Genomic DNA, 22934 nt, shown 5'->3' on the forward strand with positions numbered 1-22934 from the left:
CATCTGTCCTTGGAACACTGAAGTCAGTTCCCTCATATTCTCCCTCACTTGTTATGACAGGAATGCTTGAATCATTAGGTGATTAAAGTTTCTTACCAGGAAGTAAATCTGCTTTGATACTCCTGCAGCAAGTGAAAACAGAGATGGACTTACAGGCAGGGAAAATGGTGCTCAAATAAAAGTCATTGCTGATGGAAGTCCTCAGAAATCCATACACTGAAATTGCAACCACATCTGTTCTTCAGAGCAAAACCATACAGTGAATGTATATTGTTAGAACACGCTGTAAAATCAGTCATTCTTGATGTGGTGGACAGCCATATATACAAGTTTAAATTACCTCATGAAGGACTCACAGCATGTGGCTATTGCGTGCAATTCCATTTTATAAATCAGAGAGCATGGATATTTCAAAAGCCATTAATCACAGTAGTTGGTAGAAATTTACTACAATGGAAAAAGCTCCTCTGCTGCCCTTCGGCTCTTTCATTTGTAACTCCTTGAATCCACTTCTAATGAAGACAGGAAAACTCTCCCTGGGTTACAAACAGGATTTAGGGAGACTCTGAGTTTACAGTGGTGAGAAAACCCACCTGGGCTGTCCCACAGCGCAAGGCCTGGGGCTGATGCACAGTGCTTATCTTTGGGCAAGTCCACTTAGTGATGCAGACTGAGACCCAGTGATTCCCCCCATTCCTGGGTCCTATTCCTGATGCAAGCTGCCTGGCATAGTAGTGGCTCTGTGCTGGACTCTCTAGCTGTGGGGCAGGCAGTAGGACAGACCACCTGTCAGGGCCTGGCATGGCTAGAGATGGCCCTTCCATGCCATGTGTCAATGCTAAGACCTTAGGGCTTTGCGGGACTGTGGCACATAGAAATTCCTTGGCAGTTCCCAGGCTGGCTCTCTGGATTCCCAGGCTCCCTGCCCTGCAGGGATGTCCTGGGATGCCCCTGGCGCTGTTGTTCCAAGGGTGGTTTTGCAGGAGCTGCCCCAGGGCTCGGAGAAAAGGAGGGTTTGTGTCAGGCTTGTGAACAGTTGTGGTAGCAGTACCCGAGCAGACTGCTTCATGATTTGAAGTTTTCTGGCTCAAAAAAAGTATACCAATTTACAGTTCACAAGAAATTTTAAGATGCTGGCTCCAGTCCCAGTAGGATGGAAGTCAGCTTTTGAAAAGCATGGTTCCTTATCATCTGGAAATTAGCTCTTCAGCCAACTCCTGAGAATGCTATGAATAATACCCTGACTCTAATTTACAGCTGAAATGTAGAGCACAATACAAGGCCCTTCTGCTTACCTGATTCCCAAATTATTGGCAATTGCAAAAACTTGATGTGTGTAACCATTTCAGATATAGCCCGAAACCTGTTAAACAATGGCTTCTTTTGAAGAGTTATTAAGAATTATGAATATTATTATTGTTGGTCACGGGAGTCTTGGTCTTGTTTCAGTCTTGAAAACTGGTTTACAAATGACAACATTAAAACAAATTTACAGTAGTTGCATTTCTTCTTGGGGATTTGTTCTATAATCATTACTCTGCACACCAAATGGGTTTTAACAATTCTATCCACAAAACAGCATGGAGCAAACTTTAGTTATGTGAAATAACCTTTTGCCTTCCCAAATTCTTGACAAATATCCATATGATAAATTTAGATAGAAGCCTTTGCTTCTGTCAGTTGTTAATAAGCATTTCTGTTTCTAGTCAGAGAGCAAATCGTGTCTCTGGAGCTGATTTTTTTCAAGTTAGTGGTTGTTATTTTTCTTGAATAGCTGCAATTTCTGTGAAAGTCACATGTAATGGAAGAAAATTGTGCCTTTCTCCCTCTACAGTTCTCAGAACACATTTTAGATAGAAGGGTAATTGATAGTGAGAGCTCAGGCCAGTGGTGCAGCTTATAGTGAACATGAGTTGCGAGGAGATAAACAAGGAAGGAAATGCATGGAGTTATGCCCACTTTCAGTAACTAGAAAAATCTCCCAGCGAGTTGTTGTTTACCCAGATGGGTATTGTCTACATTCACTGAGATTTTTTGTTTGTATGTTTAAGTCCTTTAAGCTCTTTTGAAGCTCTAAACTTGTAAGTTATGTTTGCTTCTATTTTGCTTCTTTTTCTTCTTCACCCACCCATTTATTATTATTATTATTATTTTTACCTTATTCCTGACTGTCTTTTTGGCTCCTTCCATCAGGGAGGAAAACTCAATAGAAAAAAAGTAAGAGGCCCAAATGTCATCTGTCTTTGCCTGAAACAGTGAGTGGTTCCATTTATTTAAATTGTAGCCTGTGAGGAGAGAAAAATATGGCAGGATACCTGTTAATTTCTTCTGCAGCTCTGAAAACTGAATGAATGATAAGTGATTTGCAGAGGGTAAATGTTAATCTTTGTTGAAAAACCATTTTATGCTACATGATAGGGTCATAGATTTGACTTACAAGTTCGTAGCTTGGAGTTTTTGTTTGAAGATATTATATTGAATTTTCACCGATGCTGGAGAACAATGTGCAGACACAAGGAATGAGAAGTAATTTATCATTCTTCTAATGATAATTATTTTAGATTAAGTTTCTTTGCCAAGCTGTTGGTAACCGATAGTGCAGTAATGTGCAGTGTCACATACAGAACATTGTTCTGTGACTTAGAAATTAAAGAGTATAGTGATTTATTAGATGACCAAAATGGTGAATGTAGAAACCAGAATGAAACACCTGAGTGAAATTCCAGTGGCAGTGCCATCAGTGTTAATGCACTCCTGGATGCATGCTAGCAAACTTTCTTTATGGAAAATGTTTCACTTGAGTTTTCTGTGAGTGTACATCCCTTGTACTGAATACTTACCAGAAAAGCTGGTTTCAGCCCCGGGGCTATTTTGTGCATTGCTGCTGCTCCTTCCCAAATGGTGCCCGTGCTGCAGTGGTAGCACCGGCTGTCCTCATATGTGGGTGTGGAGAAGGGTGGAGGGAAGACTCTTCCTCTTGGCATTGGCTTGGCACTGGCATTCCTAAGAACAGATGCTTCTACTACCTCTCCATAGAGCAGCCTGCAGGTTTGAATGAGCAATCTGGGGCCTGGTTTCCTCTCCTGGGCTTTGCAGAGTTGGAGAGTGCTGGACCACAATGTGGGTGTGCACACAGTATGATTCCTCTCTGTTTGTACCACCTGGAGAGGCTGTGTTTGAGGAACACAACCTCTACTGCTTTGTACTGGCTCCCTAGGAATAGGGAGAATGAAACTCCAGCTTCCTCACTGCTGATAGGAATAACAGTTGGGTACCTGTATGCCTTAAGAGCTGTGATGGCGTCATGCTCTTCTAGTGCACTTCTCATATAAAGGGGCTTCCAGTGCTCTTCTCATATAAAGGGGCTTCAGATATCCAGACAATTACAGTGATCAAATTCTTTTTAAATACGATTTATTTTGTCTAAGTAGATATATTTCACCACTGTGAAAAATCGTCTCCTTGAGTGAGATGAGCTGCAGGCATTACATATCATTTCCCCTAGTTCTGTTATAAACTGGAGAGAAACTATCAACGTATTTTGATAGATAACAAATAAGAACTTCTTTAAAACAACAACAACAAAAAGGCTATTTCTGAACAAAGGATTTTTACAGTGTATTATTCCTGAATTTTGATTCCTGGCTGTTAATGGACGATTGTGCATTTCATTTACTTGCCCGTCATCTTTCCTCTCTCTTCTTTTTGGGAAATAGACTTACACTGTAACTGACCAAATGAATATTTGGCCGGAATAAGAAAAGTGCTGATTCCCTAAGGAAGAAGTGTGCTGCCAGTATCACGCTTGGCCCTGGTTCAGCAGCCACAGAGGCAAGCCTTTTCCAGATTTGGAACTAGCTCTGTGTGGAAGCTGCATTCATAAAGCTATTAGAAAGGTCAAGAAAAACAAGACCTCTGCGCTTGTTTGAAGCTTTTTCACCTGAAAACGTGGACTGTTTTTGCACCAGGTAAGCATTGCTGCTTACTGGAATAAAAAACAAATCAAGATAGTGAGGCTGTTAAGAACCTTCCTGCAAATTCTGAGTAAGATATAAAGGCTGAGCCTGTACCTTGCAGCTCCCAGGGTGGCTTTCCCCCTCCAAGGGGCAGACATCTGCACTGAGTGTCCTGGGCAGGCACTTCTGGGGAGCAGTTTGTTTGACCTGTTTTAGATAACTGCTTGGAATGACAGAAATTGTCCATTGGACGTGTCTGCCTCTTCCCACGTTGCAGGGAAGCCTAGGGTGATAACCTGAGATGCAACTGTAGGTGTTTAAATTCCCTCCCTTTATAGGGTGGATTTGGAGACTTTTCTGTACCTCATCTGATGTGACGCTGGGCAGCTTGAGTCATTTGTTCCAGGAGTCATGTCAGAGGAGCAGAGAAGCCGTTCCTCTCCAGTGTCATAGCTGCGTGCTGTCTGCAGCTGTAGGGCTGGTTTCTTTTGTTTTAGAGCAATAAGTGTGGAAAAGGCACTTAGTCCACAGAGCAATGCTGAAAAATACAAAAACTGGCATCAGCAGTGATCAACACTATAAAACTCACTTACTTATTTACCAGATGCTAGGTTGGAAGCAACTAAAGTGTAGCTGAAACACTGCTCGTTCTTCTTTCCTGTTGTCAACAGTAAGTGATAAGTAGGAGAGAAGGAGTGAAGGTTTTACTGTAATTTACATTTTCAGGTATAAAACATGCACTATAGCTTCTTAAAGCAGTGTAGAGAACAGCCACAACAGGAACCATGAAAAATGCAAAAAAATGCAAGGACTCATACAATTAAACAGATTTAAAATAAGTTACTGGAAAAAAAAATCTGTCTTATATAGCTTTTTCTTGATTGAGTAGCCTTGGAGTTAGTGTGCAGGAAGTTAACTACTATGCTTTGTAAGACCTGTTAAGAGAAGCTGAACTTTTAAGAGGTGTGCGCTTTCTACCATGGGTTGCATGCATCCATTGGGCAGCCATTATCAGGTCAATAAAGGAGGAAGGAAATTTGGAAGGAACACGGGGGACAAAGCATAAATGAACGTGAAAAAGGAAAAGTTAGCCTGAAGTTCTGTGAAGGATTGGCATGTTAATGCTAGGGGCAAAATGGCTTAAAATAGGGGCAGATGATAGCGAGAAACCAAGTAGCACAGCTCAGCCCGGAGCTGCTCATTGCACACCTGGGCTGTGCTCCAAATGCTGTGAAATATGAAGTGGGGTACTCCTTGGCCATAAGGTCTGGCCTTTGAATGCACCTTCTCTAATTAGCAGTTGCTTTTACACTTTGTTACTAGGTACAGAAGAGTGTTGAACTGCACTATTACAGTTCTGAAACCTGCAAAATACCAAATGCTTTATAATTTTAAGTATGGAAATACTTGAAAAATCTTGTGGGTTTTTTTTTTTTTTTTTTTTTTTGGTAGTGTGAACAACAAAAAAAGAAACCCACCAACCACCACATCTAGTAAATGCATACCTCTCTGCTAAGTTTCGACCACAACTCTTTCCTTGGCGCTGCAAAAGAAGATACTTTTTTTCTGCTTGCATGTTCTTTATTTTCAGCCTTACCCACACCGCTGCACACCTCTTGCTGCCCCCAGCACCCTGCCCCAACCCTGCAAGCTCCCGCAGTGCTTTGTGCCAGCTCCAGCACGTATCTTCCTGGTGAGCTGACCCAGCCTGCTGCATGGGAGCAAACTGTGTGCTCATTCTGCTGCACTACTCTGCAGCGGGCACCTAAAGAGGCAGTGGCAGGAGGTGGAGGGACACATAGGGGTCACAGACTGAACTGCTTCTTGCTGACAATCAGTTGCCAGGGCAGATAAATTCAATCTGCAAAACCTCACCTTTAGTTGTTTTCCTCTCGTAATCTTCTTGCTATTCTGCTTTTTTCTGCCTTGTACCAAATTATTCTGTTTCTTTTGCACCTGTGCCTTTGCCAGGCTGTTTCTCCTGTAACTTTTTGCTGTGGATTTCTGTTTCCTCTGTACTGTTCATTTCGGAGTTTTTATTGAAACGGAGCCCCCAGGTTTTAATCCCAACCTTCTTTGAGGTTCAGCATTCCCTTTTGTGTTGACCATTGCCAGCAGACAGGGCTAAAGAGCAGGTGGTGATGCAGCTTGGGGTAGAAATACTGCATGCCTCTCCATCTGCTTTTCGCTGCTTCCTGCAGCTGAATGCCACAGCTGCCATGCAGGGGAAAAGCACTGGGACACAGAGGAGAGGGCGTGTGTGGAGTGTTCACTGGAAGAAGTAAAAAGCAGAACTTCAGAATGGAGAACCAGGCGCTCTGCTCTATCTCTTGGCTTTATTTTTTTTTTTTGGCCTGGTGATTTGAAATGTTCGTTACATAATATTTGCTTCTGTTAGGTGCTGCTTTCTAATGCATTCTCTGCAATTGCTCAGATACCTCCCTGCCTCATTTTCCAGGAAGAGGAGAAGCACAGATGAAGAGACAACAATGGGCTTCATGGGTAAATGCAGTTATTCCATGCTTTGTCCAGGGTGAAGTGAGCTGAAAAATTCCCTCCCTGTGCATGGAAACTCTAAAGATGTTTCCCCTGCAATGGGAATGAAGGCCTATGGAGGATCTGTAGCTCGCTGGGCACGGCACTTACCCAGCAGTGTGCACAGGAACATTGGCTCAACCTGTGTGTTCTGGGTTAAGTAGCCTGAGTTTTTACCCAAATGTGGCAAAGAAAGATATTACCTTTGTTTGCAAGTATTGCAACGTGCTGGTAACGTGCTTGCCTGGATTGTAAGTCAAAAACAGGGAAGCTCATTCATGTCACATGCATTGTTTCCGTGGAGGAAGACTCATAGTAACTGGGGGACATACAGTTGTGACAGGTTTCTGCAAAGCACTGAGGAATGATCGCGAAGATGGAAGCAGGAGAGCATCGAGCCTGGCCCAGGCCTAAGGTCAGGTCTCCTTGGTTAGATCACTGCCCAAAGTTTATGTATTTTTAAACACTGCCGTGGATGGCAATGCCCCAGTCTCCCCAGGCAAGTTGCTTCTAATTATAACACAGCAGAGTACAGTTTTCATTTAGAACTTGTTTCCTTTTCTGTGTGAATCGTGGCTTCACAAATTGGTTTGGGGTGGGAGGACCTCAAGGACCATCAGCTTCCACCCCCGCCGTGGGCAGGGACTCCGAAATCACACCTTACCAAGTACACGTATTAAGAAAGCGATCAAACAAACAACGGCTAAAACCCCGGAGCTGTATCCGTTCCTCTATCCCGAACCACGGGGATGACCCTGGACACCGGGTTCTCCTCCGGCGGTGCCGCTGTCGGGGCTGTGCCGGTGCTGCCGAGCGGAGCGGCGGGCGGAGAGCGGGCCCCCTTTCTCCGCCTTCTTTTCCTCCTCCTCCTCCTCCTCCTCCTCCCCGGGGCTGCCGGGGCGGGGCGGGAGCGGCGGCGGCTGCCGGGCGGGAGCCCCGAAGGAGCGGAGCCGAGCGGAGCTGAGCCCCGCGCCCATGGGGGACTCGGTGTTCGGCGAGCGGCCGGCGCTGCGCTACGCGGTGAGTGCCGTGCGGGGCCGGCGCTGGTTGCGGGTGCCGCTCCCGAGGGGCGGCCCCGAGCAGGTGCCCGGGGCTGGGGGCCGCCTGGGGCTGGGGGCCGTTCCCTTCGGCCGTCCCGTGCGCGGGGTTGGGACCGCAGCAGAAAAAACCGTCAGCACGCTCGGGAGGCGCGCAGGGTCCCGCGGGCTGCCCGCCCCTGCCCCAGCGCTGCCCCGCACCCCTGGGCGCTGCTTGTCCCGGCCCCGCCGGCCCCCGCGTTTCGGATGATAGCGAGCGCGTTTTTTTGTTTCCTTCGCAAGGGCTTAGCGCCGTTGAGAAGCCGCTTCCTTTCTGCGAACCTTATTAGGAGCATTTTCTCAGTTGCTCGGGCAGAAGAGAAAAAAAAAAAAAGAAGAAGAAAAAAAAAAAAGCCGCATAAAATCAACCGGCTGCCTCTTCTGCTGAACTCGTAAATAAGCGGCGGCACGAGAGAAGCGTGCGGGGTGCGATGCTGCTGCCGTCCACGCTGATGCGCACGGTGATGCTCGGCACTTAAGCGCCGGTGCTGGGGCCGCGTGGGAGCTGTGGGTCGGTGCCGAGCAACCCTCGGGTCTCCTCGCCCGGTGCTGGGCTGCGGCGATCCCGCCTGGTTTGCGGTGCTAGCCCTGGAAGTCACCTTCTCCTTGTTTCTTCCTTAAGCCTCGCAGCCCAGAGTAGAAGGAGGCTTGGGGATTTTTGTTGTTATTTTTTGGTGGCGCGTTTCTTTTTGAGTACTGTCATACCCACTGGGCTGTTGTACAGGCATACAGAAGCAGGGAACTTTTGCATTGCATATGAGCAGTGATGGGGATTTCACTGGGGAACTCGTTCTCGTGCACCCGATGAATAGGAACCTGTTCTTTCAGTACGCGGATGGCCCGTACTTATTTAAGCACACTGAGGATCTGGAAGAGCCATTTGGCTTGCTAGCTGCATGAAACTTCAGACTTGGTACTTCCCATGGCTGTGCTTGGCTCTCTCACCATCACCTGCTGCAGACACATGGCTGCTGCCGCCAGTCGGCTGTCAGTGCCCCCAGCCAGCAGCATTCGGTGCAGGGCAGCAGAGCAAGGAGTGGGATGGCCAGCCACCAACCGGGTGACCATTGCCAACCACCACGCTATACGTTGCAGCAAAGGAGAAGTTCTGCACCTGAGAATGCTTTCTAATATTTTGAAATGCTGCTCTTTTAGAATAAAATACTTTTTACTTTAAAAAAAAATCGAATAATAAAGTAATATGTAGCATTTACTTGTACACGTAGGAGATAAGTGGATTTTGCAAGTGGTGTTACTGATTAGTTTAGAGAATGTGGTTCTAGATAGATTGATGCTCTGCATAGTCCATGCTTGCACACGTTGTCTACGAGTAGCCCAACCAAAATCAAATGGTTATTGACCTGAAGCACTCGGTACTGTTCTTAGTGCTGTTCTTATTAACTTTGAATAATTATATGGTCTAAGTACAAATCACATTCTTGGATTGTTTTGATTACTGTGAAATAAAAATTATACCGTGTTATAGTATTTAATAGCAATTAATTTATTGGCAGAGCAAATTATAGTGATTTGTGTGGAGGGCTTTTCTTCTGCTTTTTATGACTGGTAATTAAAGTCTCGTGTTTTCCATAAAAGTACGTAAGGAAGCATCTGCTTTGCGTGTTAGTTCAGACCAGCAGTGTGCTTTTGAGGCAGATCTCCCAGCTTTGTTCTGCAGTTCGTGTCTCGGGGCAGTGTGGGAGCATGGGAACTGGCGCCTGTTCAGATGCCACTGGGCTCCTCAGGACCGAGCTAGAGTCAGCTTTAGGTAAGCTTCTGAAGTTTGTTTGGTTCGGAGATGGAGGCCCCAGTACCAGCTCCTCCTCTCCCTAGTACCTACTGCTGGATGGGCCACAGCCTGAGTCAGTACGAGAGGCCGCTGCGGCTCCAAAATGTCACAGTGAATTGGCAGTTATAGTTCACGCAAATGAAGATGTTAAGACTCTCATGCCTGCTGTGATGATCGTGTGTTAACCAATGGCATGTTTGATCCAGCATATATTATGTGTGAGTGGGATGACTGATAATTATGTCGCAATTACACTTTGAGTTGAGCATTGGGGTTGACTCACCGAAAAGCTCCAGTAGATATAGTTTGTATAACCAACTGGAACGTTTTTTGTTGGTGAAAAGTAAGTTAAAATAAATGTTAGCTGAACAAGTATAAAGATGTATTACTAAAGGTGAGTACAAGAAAGAAATTACACCTGCATTGAGTCGCATCACTAAAGCTCTTTTCCCTCTCTGATGCTCGTATCTATGTAGTGTTTTCATGAACACTTGCAGAGAGTTAAATAATATCTCACCCTCGCTGTATGTTGTCTGACCAAGCAATACCCATTAATTTTCAGGTCTAGGTTAGCTGATTAATCATCTGCTATTCTCTGCTGAATTCACTCTGAGTTATAAGCTATTTTTGAAATTGTGATGGCTGTAACTGATATAAAGATCTTCGGAGGTTCTGGGAACGTTTATCAAATGATTTCATGAAGTGAAGAGGGATGGTCGCTTTCCTTACATGAGATTTCTTCTTCAGTTTTTATATCTTAGGAGCATTTACAGAGGGCGTAAAAAACTGTGCCATGTGTTTTGGCTCAAACATCAGAAAGCTGTATTATACTTATTTCAAGAGATCCACTGGTAATTTGGAATGCAGTTTTCTACATAAGTGACTAAAAATAGCTTTGGGATTGCACAACAAACCTCTCAGTGGGGCAAAGCGGGAAGCTTGAAGTATGGTCTGATTTGGATATAGCCACATGAATCTCGATATAGCATCTTTAATCTGTTTGTCTTCCAGCATTTACCATAAGCAATTTCCCTCAAGGGAGAGGGTGCTTGCCCTGACAGGGGAACCCTGCCTGTCTTTCACTGGGGAATTGGAGAGCATGGACAGGACCAGGGCTTTCGAAGAGGCTTCATCTGGAGCCAAGCAGCAAGGCTCTTCCTCTGGGCAGGAAACCTGGGCTTCTGCCAGGCTGAGCTATGACTAGAAAGAGGGGGCAGCTGGGTGCCTGAAGGACACAAGTATCAGTTGGCTTAAGGTCACCTCCAATTCGGATGTCAGTGTTTCAGGAAGAGAAAGATCCTTCCCTGCCTCCAGTAGTATTACAGGCATTGCCTTGTCATATTGACCCTTTGCTGGTAACGTGGGCAGACTTTCTGCTTGTTTTTACCATCTGAAATATGGCAATCCAAGTGGAAGGGTGCAGAAAGCAAAATAAACAGTGTCACCGTTTCCCTCACAAACTTGGTGAACTGCAGAATGCTTTCTGGGGTATAGAAGGAATTAAAAAAAACATTTTCTAGCCTTGTTGTAGTAATGTTAATTGTTATTTGTTAAAAAAAAGTAGTCTACAGAATAATTCAGAGTGCAGTAGTGAGACTGGTGGTGACACTTTAAAACTGTAAGCTAGAGCTATAAAACACTTTGTGAGGAGGACCCAAGTACTGACGTGCTCCTGCGGACTTGATTGCCCTTTGCAAGAATGTGTTTTCAGAGCCGCTTGCCTTTCTGACTTCAAGACACGTTGCTTGATGACTTGAGCCTTCAACCCCTTATAGATTTTAACAACTCTTAGATACCACAAGCAGACCACATTTATTGCAACGATGGTAATAAATCCTGCAAGTAATTTATTTTGCAGAACTAATACCGTCAACTTCTTTCTGTGCTCTAAAGTCAGCTGCCCGGGGCTGAATAGAACTTGCCAGGATTGCTCGTCTGGCCTGATCCCATCCTGTCCTTTCAACAGGGCCCTTTGGGAATGGACTTGAGACTACACAAGTTGTCCTTGCAGTTGAAGGCTGTCCCCAGCTGTTCTTTCTTTGGAGCATCCCAGACTCTTTCCCCACCACTCTTGCTATGAGAAAAAGCTGGGTGGCCCTTCAGGAAAAGGGCTGCTGTGAGTGGGCTGCTGTCACTAGGGCCATTTGTCTGGTTGCTTCACATTCCCCACAGGCTCTCCAGAATGGAGCCAAGCAGGAGTGGAGCACACCAGGAGACCAACAGCGTATGTGCAGACCACCTGCAGTGTGCTCTTGCAGTCAATCTCAGTGTGGTGGGATTCAGGCGTGAGAGTAGGTTCTTGTCCACCAGGCTCTAAAAGTTAAAAATCTCTGCTCCATAGGAGACAGCTGCATATTTTCTAATGCCCCGGGTACTCACCAGCAGAGTTAACTAGTTCTAAAAGGTTAATTCACTCTGTAGTTGTTTTCTAATTAGGAAACTGTGAAGAACACTTCCAACTTCATCAGATAAGCGAGTTACAGAAGTGATGATTAGCAGGAGGGCAATGGTTACATGCTCACCTTCTGGCATCCTGCCCTCAGCTTCTCACTGACTGCGTGCATGTGGTACTGTTTGCTGAAGGAGTATGGCTTTGGTTCACTCTTGAGCCCAATCCTTCCTTTTTCGTTTAGGATGAAATTCCCGTTGACAGTGATGATTCATGTTGCAAACATGTGATCATTTGAAAGTGCTTTTATTGCTAATCCCATAAGAACGTATATAAACATAGGAAATGAGCACTATTTGTCGCTCTGTCGTGAGCACCAAGGCTGAGCTTTGATTGGGATTGATGGACTCTGAAATGTGTCCAGTCAGCTTTTATCGTCTGTGCAAAGCAGCAGGGAGTTAACAGTGCAGAGTCAGGAGAAGGGGACGCAATGGGCTCTTGTGTGTGCCATAGGCTTTTGGAAAGCTGCACAAAGCAAATTTGGTCATATTTTTACAGTACTTGAACTCTTAATATGTTCCCAGGGCTCTCCACAGGTACTTGTGTATGGACTGCCTTTCTCTCATGTGAGAGGGGGAGAAGATGGGGAGCGATGCAGGTGGCATTTGGCAAGGCTTCTCAGGTCAGATGCAGAGCTGCACTGAGGTGGGCCCTGTTAGGTCTGTCCCCAGAGACTGGCTGGAAATGGAGATGTCCTTGAGTGCAGTAGTGGTGGCCTTCAGGTAAAGCTGACCTTTCGTTAGGTTTCATCTGCCTGTCCTTACCTAGTATCATCCGTCACTGTAGAATGGCTACAGTTCTTGTAGTAGTACTTACAGAGATGCCGATTATTAAAATGGTGTGACTTGAGCTTCAGGACTTTTATTCAGAGAGGTGCAGGGTCCTTTGGCTTTGAAATAGCTGAGTAACAATCGGTAACAATACCCACCTGGCACAATTTCCACTGCCTTCACATCTCTTGAGGGAATTTAACCAACCAGCAATAGTACTTTGTAAAGCTGCTGCATGAATAAGACTTCATCCCTTTGATACTGATGAGGTTCATGGGAGCACCAAGGTCACCTGTGGCCAAAATCATCAGCCTGCACCGTGCTGGAAGGAGGGACAGCTGGGAAAATGAGTCTTTTGAGCTACTGTCCCTTACAAGGATGCCACATACCCTTGTCATTTGCTGAGCGATGCGGCCAGGAGATTGCTGGCCTCTGCTCTCCTTCCAATGCTGTGTCTGCTCCTGCAGCAGCAGCGTGGCTGAGCTCTCGGTGGCTTGGAAGAGATATACTCCAAGTTTGCATTTCATTCTATTCCTGCCTGACTGCGATATTTGAGAATACAGAACGCCATTTCACTCCGTGAAGTGAAATGGCTTTTTCTTGTCTAGGGAATAAAGGAGGTGTGCGTGCATTGTATTACTCACAAAAAGAACATGAACACCTTTCTGCAGCAAGCCCCTGCTGATGAGGCCACGTGGTTCGCATTTGCTTTCTCTATGGGGGTGTCAAATCTGAATTCTCCTGTGGGAGGTGCCTGGGTCTTATCTGGACTGACTGGCTCAAGAAGAAAAATAAGTAATGTTTTTCTTTCAGATAATTGCTATCTGAGACGTTATCGATAGTGCACAGTTGAAAGGATTTCCTGAATATATCCTCTACTAAGTCAAAAAGTGTTAGGAGCTGCTAATGGGAAACTGAATATTAACAGCAATGGGTAAATAGACTGCAGGGTAGCTTTCACTTGCTAAATGCAATATGAGTGGAGTTTGGGTCTGTCCAGTCAGCAGTGCCCTCAGGTAGACAGGAAGAGCAAGTACTAATTATAGCTACCTGTGCTGCGGTCTGCTGTTATTTCATAGGGAGATGCTTTAGATTTTGGACCAATTGAATGAGTCTTTGGAAGTGATATTGGAATCTGTTTGGTATTTCACCATACAGTTGAACTGATTATTTTAAAATAGCATTTAACCCATGTATTTTTTGTACACTAGTTTATCTGCACCTGATTTTCAATCTGCCATGGCTACACTCCCTAGATGAACTTGTGATTTTATGACAATATTGTACTGTGTATTTCATCTGGCTTATAGCAAGTCTTCAGCTTCTTTGTTTACTGTAGATGAACATATTGATATATATTTTGTTTTATAAATCAAGCATGTTTTGTGACTGAGCATGTCCATAGACATCTGATCTATAGCACCCAGACTTTGGCTTGAGTGTCTGTATCTCCTGAAATATGCAGTTATTTTTTCTTGGCCTTGATAAGACTATGATTTTTGCAAATGTTTATGGATTTAGAAAGCTTATTGTGTTGTCTAGGCTGTCAGAATTGATTTAGAGACATAAATTAGGTGGTATTTAATATTGATTACATTCTCCCTTAACCCAGTGATCTGTAAGAGCTCCTGTTAATGCTCATCTCTACATGACTTGACATATGGATGCAGTATCATTGCAGGCTGAAATTCTTCTCATTTTGAGTAGATTACTGTATCTCTTCCAGTCTGATCCTTTTAATACATATTCTGAGTCGTGCAAAGTACTTTGTTGTTTAAATACAAGCTGTGGAAAAGAATCTGGAGGTGTTTTTTTTTTTGAAATACAGATATTAAGCCTACTTAAAGAATTTGAAAATACACTTAAGCATTGTGGGAGGGAGAGGGTCTTGAGTTCACATGGTACCTAGTGCTGTCTGTAAGAAAAAAAAAGACAAAGCAAACCTCAGCCTGTGTAGGAGGAAAGCCATAGGTGCTTGCAGCCCAGTTCTTTTCTTTCTGAAGTATGTCATGGGTCTTGAAACAGATGTTGGGTCCCGCTTTGTGTAGAAGCCACACCCTATGCTTCCCTTGGCAGATTGTCTCACTTTCCAGTGACCTTTGGGTAAAACATCCTCTTATTGGTACTCTGCCCTTAAATGTTTCCTTTTTTCCTCTTGGTAAAATATTCATGTCCTGTATTATTTCAGGCTGTCGCTGATATTTGCATGCTACTATTATGTATCCCTTTAACATCATTGTTTGTAGCTGTGTATATTTCGTATTTGAAACATGCCCCATCCCCAAGAAAATTATCTTTTTTTTTAATTAAAAAAAAGGCAAGTGATTTGTTTTAGTGCAGAGCATGGTACTGAGGAACTTGTGGCAGAATGCAGGAGATGATGTTGAGCTAGCTGCAAGCAGAGATATGAGTAATGGGGAACCCCAGTGAGCTGGCTGCTTCCTCTCCCAGATGCCTGTTTCTGTGGTCTTGCCTCGTGGGTGCTTTCATAGTCAGGTGCATGGCCTGTTTCAGCATCTAAGCACATCTGGACAAATGGGTGCAAACAGGCTGTGTGTGATGTACAGAGGGCAAGAGGTAATGGCCTCGAGTTGCACGAGGAGAGGTTCAGGTTTGGTATTAGGAAAAATTTCTTGGAAAGAGTGGTCAGACATTGAAACAGGGAGATGGGGGAGACATTGCCCCTGGAGGAGTTGAGGAAATATGTAGATGTGGCACTGAAGGACGTGGTCAGTGGGCATGGTGTGATGGGATGATGGTTGGACTAGGTGATCTTAGAGGTCTTTTCCAACCTTAGTGATTTTATGATTCCAATCTTAATGATTCTATGAAGCCTAAGTGATCCAGGAGCAAACAGTAACCAATCTCACTTGCTCCCACATGTGTGGCCCTGTAGGTCAGTATAAATATATATGTAATTTTCCTGCATGACCTTATCCTGAAATGTATTCAAGAGGTCTGTTCTTAAATAGTCTTAAATCTGAAATACAGCATAGAGAATAGACTGATGGTAAGTGGAGAACTTGATTTTTACCTACCTTCTCACAGAATGCACCTGCATTTTAAGTCAGGATTTTCCACACGTGATCACACACACAGATTGAATGAAGCAGTATCAAATTCTGTGTTTATGGGAATTTAAGATAAAAGTGTTGCAACAGGAGGTGTTAATCTCCACTAGAATCACAAAGAATAGGGGTAAAGAAAAGCAAACAGTGCAATTTGTCAAATGCTTTTGTTACTAAATTTCCCAAGAGAGTTTGTGTTGGTTACATTTACAGAAAAGATGGCATTGTCCTTTCTGATTGCTAATCAGATGACCATTACTTTCTGGCTAATTATTTCCTGGGGGAAGTTCTCTCTGCTGTGAGTTTACTAATGGAGACTAATAATCCAAATAAAGGTAGTTCATGGCATCAGAAGTGGTCCTTTCAATTAATTAATTATCTGATGGCTCTATAGTGTTTGAAAACCTTCCTTGATATGCAAAATTTAGGAGACTCCGTTTATTGATTCTTTCTTTACGAATCTGGAGATTTTGCTGCTATTGGTGCTTGTGATGAGCAGAAGTGTATACCTTACTTATTGGGAGGACTATAGAGTAGTAGCTGGAGAGTATTTAAATTCTTCAGTGCTGGAACAGTATTTCTACCAGAAATTCAAGACGCCAGTATGTCTTTTAGGCCATCACTGAGACTGAGTTGGAGTCAAGTCTGTGTCCCTTCCTGTAGTGGGGTGAATGTAGGCTTTTTCCATACTGTGCCACACCAATTTGTATCACTTTTCATTTATGCATTGCCATTAGGCATTCAAGGTCATCTAATTCTGTATTTGCATTGGTGCAGGCTGTCTAAAATCCAGGTGAGCAAGACCTATGTCAGTTATTTTAAATATGTCATAGTGGAATTCAGACACATTCTATAAAGTGCTGGGATGAAATGACACTTAGGATTCTCAAATTTATTGTCTTTCAGTGACTCTCAAGTCTGCAAAGCTGAATTTGGAAGGATATCTTTTCTATTAGCTGGCCCTGCAAACTGAGCTAGCTGAAGCCTAAGGCTGTATTCTTCATACACTGTTGCCAATAGAAAATACCCGTTAATTGTTACTGTGCAGCAAAAGTCTTGTATATACTGTTGCAGCTATTTTTTTTCTCTCTGGGGGGTTGAAAATGGTAAAAGGCAGTATTTCTCTCCATACAGTAAATAGAGAGTAATTCAAATAAACACAGAGAGCATGTCTATTGAGTAGCAAGCTGTTTTTTTTTTTTTTTTTTTTTTTTTTTTTTTTCTGTCCCTAAACATAACTCCAAAGTGTTTGTCTAGAAACAATACTGCTAGGAAGCCCTTACAGTTTCTATCTATGACTATAAATATGGTACCTTATACCTTAACTTGCATGTAACATTAAGCAGAGTTTACATATATCTTTCTTCTGGCTTATTTTGTACCAGTTGTTTAAATCATTTGCCCTTTGCTTAGAATTCATGCCTGAAAAAGGAATTCCATCTGCAGAAACATAGTTGAATTCCTTTCCTTCAGTAACGTGTTCCTGAGGATGGCTTTTTGAGCTCTCTTAAGTGATCTCTTACACGTTTTAATCGGTTTTCTAGTCTGCACTACATCTTTGGTGTTCAAATAAATACAGTGCAACTGGCTACAAATAATTATTTACTCTGTGTTGTGTTTTGCCATTTATGGCATTCCTTCCACTAAAAATAACAGGAAACAGCAGGTTTTCCTGTTTCTTCTCTCAGGTTTTGTGTGTTCATATTTAATTTGCTAATGTACATTCTCCAATATAGACTAAATAGAATTCTCCTACGGTCTTCATATGGTTCTCTCTTCTTAATAATTTCCTTTAATTTTGCCAGGCCTCTGTTTTGAACCCTTCAAATTCACTTGTGATAGAGGGCTTCAGTTGCAAAGATGTAGAAGATCGAAGTAAAAATGATTCCCTCTTCCTCTCTCTTCCTTTTTTTTTTTTTCCTTGGCTTATATGGATTATCATTGCATGATGTTGATTATTCTTGTGTGTGAGAGACATTTGATTTGGTGTTTGACCCTCTATCTTGCTGCTGTTCTTCTCTTCAGGGTGCTATTTTGGTCTACATCAAGTTTGCCTTTCACAAGGATTGATGTGTTGTTTACAGCATATATTACAAGTGCTCTGTCTGAAATTTTTTTGCAGAGCTGCAACTTTGCTCATGCTATGGGAGTAGATTTAAATGATTACATCTGAAAATACTGGTATTCACGTGGCTGCTTAACAGGGGTGAGAATGGTTTCAGCATTCTTAGGCTTACACATGTGGTCTTTGTTTAAAGAAGGTTTTCATGCATTTCCTCTTCCCATTTCCATTTATATGTCATCTCCACTGTTGCATCATTCATTCTCTCCTGTGTGCTCCATGTGCCTCTCTCCTAGCTCCAACACAGAAATCCTAAATAGTTACTACAATTGAAAAACAGGATCCTGTCAAACATCTTTTTATCTATTTCTTTTAGTTCTCAATAATTCAATAATTCTCGTGTGATCAAAAGAAATTTGAATCCTCTTTCTATTCCTGGTTTCATTAAAACAGCATGTCCTATACATTTTCTTTAAAACCATTGACATTTTTGTATTAGCTGATACTGTGGTGTAATCTATACTGGAGAGAGTAGTAGTAGAAGTATGTCATATTGTGTTTCTCGCTATGAAAGGCAAATAAATGTTTATTTGCTCTCTTGCAATCTGCACACAGTGGAGTTGAACATTTTAGAGTGTGCATCTGAAACATATCTTGTCATTTTAGAGCTGTCTTTGCTAACTAAAAATCAGAAACAGAGCCTATCCCTGCTAAAGAAAGCAGACAGGCTCCTAGAGTTGATCATTTATGCTGCCCTTTCTCCTTTTTGAGTATATGATTCCCATAGTTTTTAATGAAATCAATCTTAGGAACTGCTAGGAGCAGAACTTGTACTTAGCTTGTTCAGTAGTGTTTAATGCATTTTTTGTATATTCAGAGGTAACAGTGTTAGAAGTGTGTGTGTCCTTGGCTTTAGCAAATAACTGTCTTGTTTTCATGGTGACTCATCTTGCTGTTTTCTGGCACGAAAATTTCTTTTTCAGCTATTGGTAATACTATTTGTATTTCTGCTAAACGAGTAGAATTGTTGTTTATCTATTAAGCATGCAAAAGCAAGGGGAGATTAGCAGGTCACATTTATTCTTGGATAAGTACCTGCAGTTAATGGAGTTATCATGAGGAATTATTGTGTCTTACTATTCATATTAACTCTCTGATACTACCTGGACTGTCTTCCTCCTACTTGTATGGATCCATTTTAAAGCAAGCATGAATGCAACTGAAATAAGATGAACAGAGCAAGGTAAGAACAGATGCTCTCACTTGTTATGGTACATGCTTAGGTACTTAGACAAATATGTAACTGCAATCAGATAAGCAGATAAGGAACAGGCATTTTTGATTGAGTTGGTCAAAGTAGGCTCATTTTGTGAGCTTTTAATCTCCTCAGACCTTCTCTGCTTGAAGAAAAAGTAGGAAACAAATATCGACTGATTGCCTGTCACCTCATTATAGTTATGTTTTATGATTAGGCAGGATTGTGTTTTTGTCTGTGCTATGCCACATGTGGGCTGCATGGTGCCAGCCCTGTGAGTGGTGCTTTCAGGCTCCATGACATCATATGTAAGTGCATCTCTTGAAGACCGACAGTTAGGACCATTGCTGCCTCTGAGGAGTAGCAGGCTACAGCTGTGTTCTCATTCGTTTCAAGTGGGTAGCAGTGGGGACACCATATTCCAGTGAGGATGCAGATGCAGCTTTGCAGATGGTTCAACTGGTGTCCTTCTCCATGACCAGTGTGTGCAGAGCAGCCAGTCATCGCAGGGGCACCAGCTCTTCAGTGGGTCTGTGCCACTGCTTGAGGCCTGCTCTGGGTGCATGTAATCATAGAATCACAGAGTGGCTTAGGTTGGAAGAGACCTCAAAGCCCACCCAGCCCCTGCCATGGGCAGGGCTGCCCCCCACCAGCTCAGGCTCCTCAGGGCTCCATCCAACGTGGCCTTGAGTGCCTCCAGGGATGGGGAACCACAGCTGCTCTGGGCAGCCTGTGCTGTAATGCTTTAGAAGATTTCCTTGTAGAGAGATTGAGTTGAGACTCAAAAAAGAGCTGAAGGAAACCCCCTGTCAGCTTGTGAGCAGTTACTGAATACAGAGTCCTTTCAGCTGGCTCTTCAAATAACAACCCGTGGCTTGGTTTTCATTCGTCCTGGAGGTTGCTAGCTCCTGGTGGCTTCAGCTGCAACTTTGCTTGCTTAATGTTACTGAAGAGCAGCACTCAGGCATTGAGCTATAAATTCATCTAAATCTTCCTGGCCTATAAGTAAGCCTGCTGACACAGCCGTGAGAGCAAACACCAAGCCAGAAAGCAGACCTACCTGTCCCTTGCCTTAGCGAGGAGCCACATGCAAAAGGAGAAATACTTTTGTAAAAGAGAAACTCATAATCACAAGCATGTCTGTCTTATGTCTTTCTTTTGTGTGTGTGTGTGTGTGTGTGTGTGTGTGTGTTAGAACTTACTGGTTGCATATCTGTGTGTGTTTTAGTGCTGTATTTGCATATCCTCTTTTTTTTTCTTTTTTTTCTTTTTTTTCTATTTCTCTACTGGTAGTGTTTCACTTGAGGTTGTTGACAAGATTACCCAGTCAACCCATTATAATTGTTTTTTAATGTCACCAGCTTAGCCACCACATGGGTCAGAGAGAGGGAATCATGCGTTTGTCTCTTGAGGGTGCAACAGAAAAGCTGTTCTCTCTTGCATGAGTACACTTAACTAGTTGAGACCACCTTTAGTCATCCATTTGGAACTGTTTTCTTTATGAGTGCGGGGATTTCTTGTGTTTTGTAAACAAGATTGCTCCTTGCCACTTTCTAACACAAGGTTACCTTCCTTGACATAATGCTTAATAGTGACTTCTGGTTGTAGCATTTTCAGTGTTTTTTGTTTTTTGTTTTAATTGAGAGTTCACATATGAGTTTTGGATAATTAATCCCTGACATTCTGTGATTCTGTGATAATTCTTCCCCTAAAATACTGTTCCTTAAAAACATTCTTTCTCGGTGGTAACTTTTATCTTTCAACAGAAATGATTAGATAGTTGCAGTTCTGACAATGGCAGAAGTAATTGCACAAATTCCAGGAATGAAGCCATTGTGGAGAAAAATGTAAGAACCAAGATATAAATATAATTGAAGCAAATAACTTGAAGTAATAACATTGATGCACTTTTGCTCACAGCTGTGCTTGCGGAAGGATGCCCCTATTGCAGCACGTAGACTGAATCTGATGCATAAAAATAATTTATCCAGAAGGTTTCAGGTCATTAATTGCTTTGATAGTTTGTTTTCTGGCATCTTCTTTTAATGCTTGTATACGTCTTCCTTACTGCAAGATCAAAACTGTGTTTGCCATTTAATATTGTGAGGAGAGTCACCCATGATCTTGTAGGCCACTTCTTAGTCCCATGTTCTTATACATGTCAAGAGTGTTTGGTAGTTTTCTGGCTCATGTACATTTCCCATTGGTGTGTACTCTCTTAAATGTATGTGAGTTAATTCTTAAATGATGGCTGAAGCATGTACTTCCACTCTTAATAAGTCTGCATAGGTCTAACTTTAGCACCAAGGAAAACTGTATGGGGTGGGAGAATAACTTTTTCTTAAAAGTTTTTTTAAACATCTGCCTGTCACCTGTTGCTTCAGTGCTCATCTCTCTCCTGTTTGCAGCAGACGTGGATTCTTTTTAGCACTTGCATTTTATTTCCTTGTGACTTAGGCTGTTTAGCACTGCAGAGAGACCAGAGGAAATGATCTCTCGACTGAATCTATTAATTATTGTTCTCCTGAGAATCTGGTTTGTCCTCAAAAAGGATGGCAATAGCAAACAGTAAAAGTGCTCTGGAAATGAGTACAATTATTACTCGTGTTTGGCAAATTAGGGTTCTGACCCTTTTCCCAAAGGTTTTGAAGAAGGCTTGTTCTGTTTTGATGTAACTATGTCCTTATATAAAGAACATCAGTTTTTGAGGCTAGAATTCTTCATACTTCCTTGAAGCTTGAAAGTGATTTATTTGAAAGGAAAATATTTGGAAAGTTTAACAAAATTCCATTTGAACAGTATCTAGGAATGTAAGACGGGGGTATTCCTGGGCCATGTATTCCTGCCCCTTTCTGTTGCAAGGAGCAGCACATAATCCCTTACGTAAACACAAAGCAGTGAGCTCTGCCTCAGCTTTTCTTCAATTTATTCCTTCTGTCGGAGGGCTCTTCCAGAAATCATTGACTGATAGTCATTTTTTCTATCAGACTGAATTTGGTCTTGGGGCAGTGTGATCTTTTAGCTTAAACTGCACTTTTGATGCCCTGATATTGATCCAAGCTTTTCTCTTTCATTTTGTTTTGGCTGAAGAAGTGAAGCTCGCTCTTTGCCGTGATGGACATCTTTATTGTGTGCCTCTGCCTCCTTCTTCTGGCTTTACCTAGAAGTGGGCTTCAGGTGTGGTGGAAACAAATGGCCGTCTGGGGGAGCAGGGTGGCAGGAGCTCATATAGTGGCCTGAAGTTGAGGGAATATCCACAGTCCTGCTCCCTCCCCAACCCCAGCTCTAAATGGAGCCTGAGCCTGTCGGCTCACATCAACGCTGCAGCATTCGCCATGGAGATGAAAACCACCCTTTGCGGCCTTTCCAACTTGTAGTTTGTTTGTTTGTTTGTTGTATATCCCATATTTTAAATAGATGCCCTCAACAGCCTTGTTCTGCAGTTCCTCTGAAGAAGCATCATCCCCTAAGAGAATGATCTGCTGCCTCCACAGGCAGAGGAGATGAGAGAAACTAGAAATAATGCAAACTTTGGTCCTCATCCTCTCCTTAATTTGTGCACTTTATTGGTGCTGTTCTTTCTGTTTTGCCAAACTTGATAAAAGAGTCAAAAGTAGTGTTAAAGGCACAGAATGGTACATGCTATTTAAGAAAAATCTGTTGCAAGCATTATCCATTCAAATTGACTTTATTACTCTCTTACATGGCTACAATTTAGACTTGAAATCATTGTCTGTTGTGGACCTTGTGTTGTGTGCTCTCACCAGGGATATGCTGCATTTATAAATGGAATTTATACTTGTAAAATTTTAAGGTGATATCACATTAAGTAAAGTTGGGTGTTATTTTGTCTGTTTCTTTCTTTATTTTTGACATTTCATGAATCTGAATGGGGAAGAAGAGTAACAGATCTTTGTATGCCTCATTGTTTAAAGTGCAAGCATTCCAGCTCTATCCTACATCATTTTCCCTTC

At 42.9% G+C, this 22934-nt stretch overlaps 1 protein-coding gene across 2 annotated transcripts in view; it reads left to right on the forward strand.

Annotated features, from left to right (window-relative positions):
• ARHGAP6 (Rho GTPase activating protein 6) overlaps window positions 1-22934 on the forward strand; it is a 304111-nt gene that overhangs the window by 140693 nt on the left and 140484 nt on the right. The window contains exon 1 of one of the 2 annotated variants that reach the window (XM_021410656.1): window positions 7386-7511. The exons of the other annotated variant lie outside the window; for it this stretch is intronic. Within the exon in view, the coding sequence (XP_021266331.1) occupies window positions 7467-7511 (45 nt within the window). The 5' untranslated portion in view covers window positions 7386-7466. Of the gene's footprint in view, window positions 1-7385; window positions 7512-22934 lie in introns of those variants that run through there. 2 annotated transcript variants of the gene reach the window in all.

This window comes from Numida meleagris, chromosome 1 (genome assembly GCF_002078875.1).
Source record: "Numida meleagris isolate 19003 breed g44 Domestic line chromosome 1, NumMel1.0, whole genome shotgun sequence".
Lineage (NCBI taxonomy): Eukaryota > Metazoa > Chordata > Aves > Galliformes > Numididae > Numida > Numida meleagris.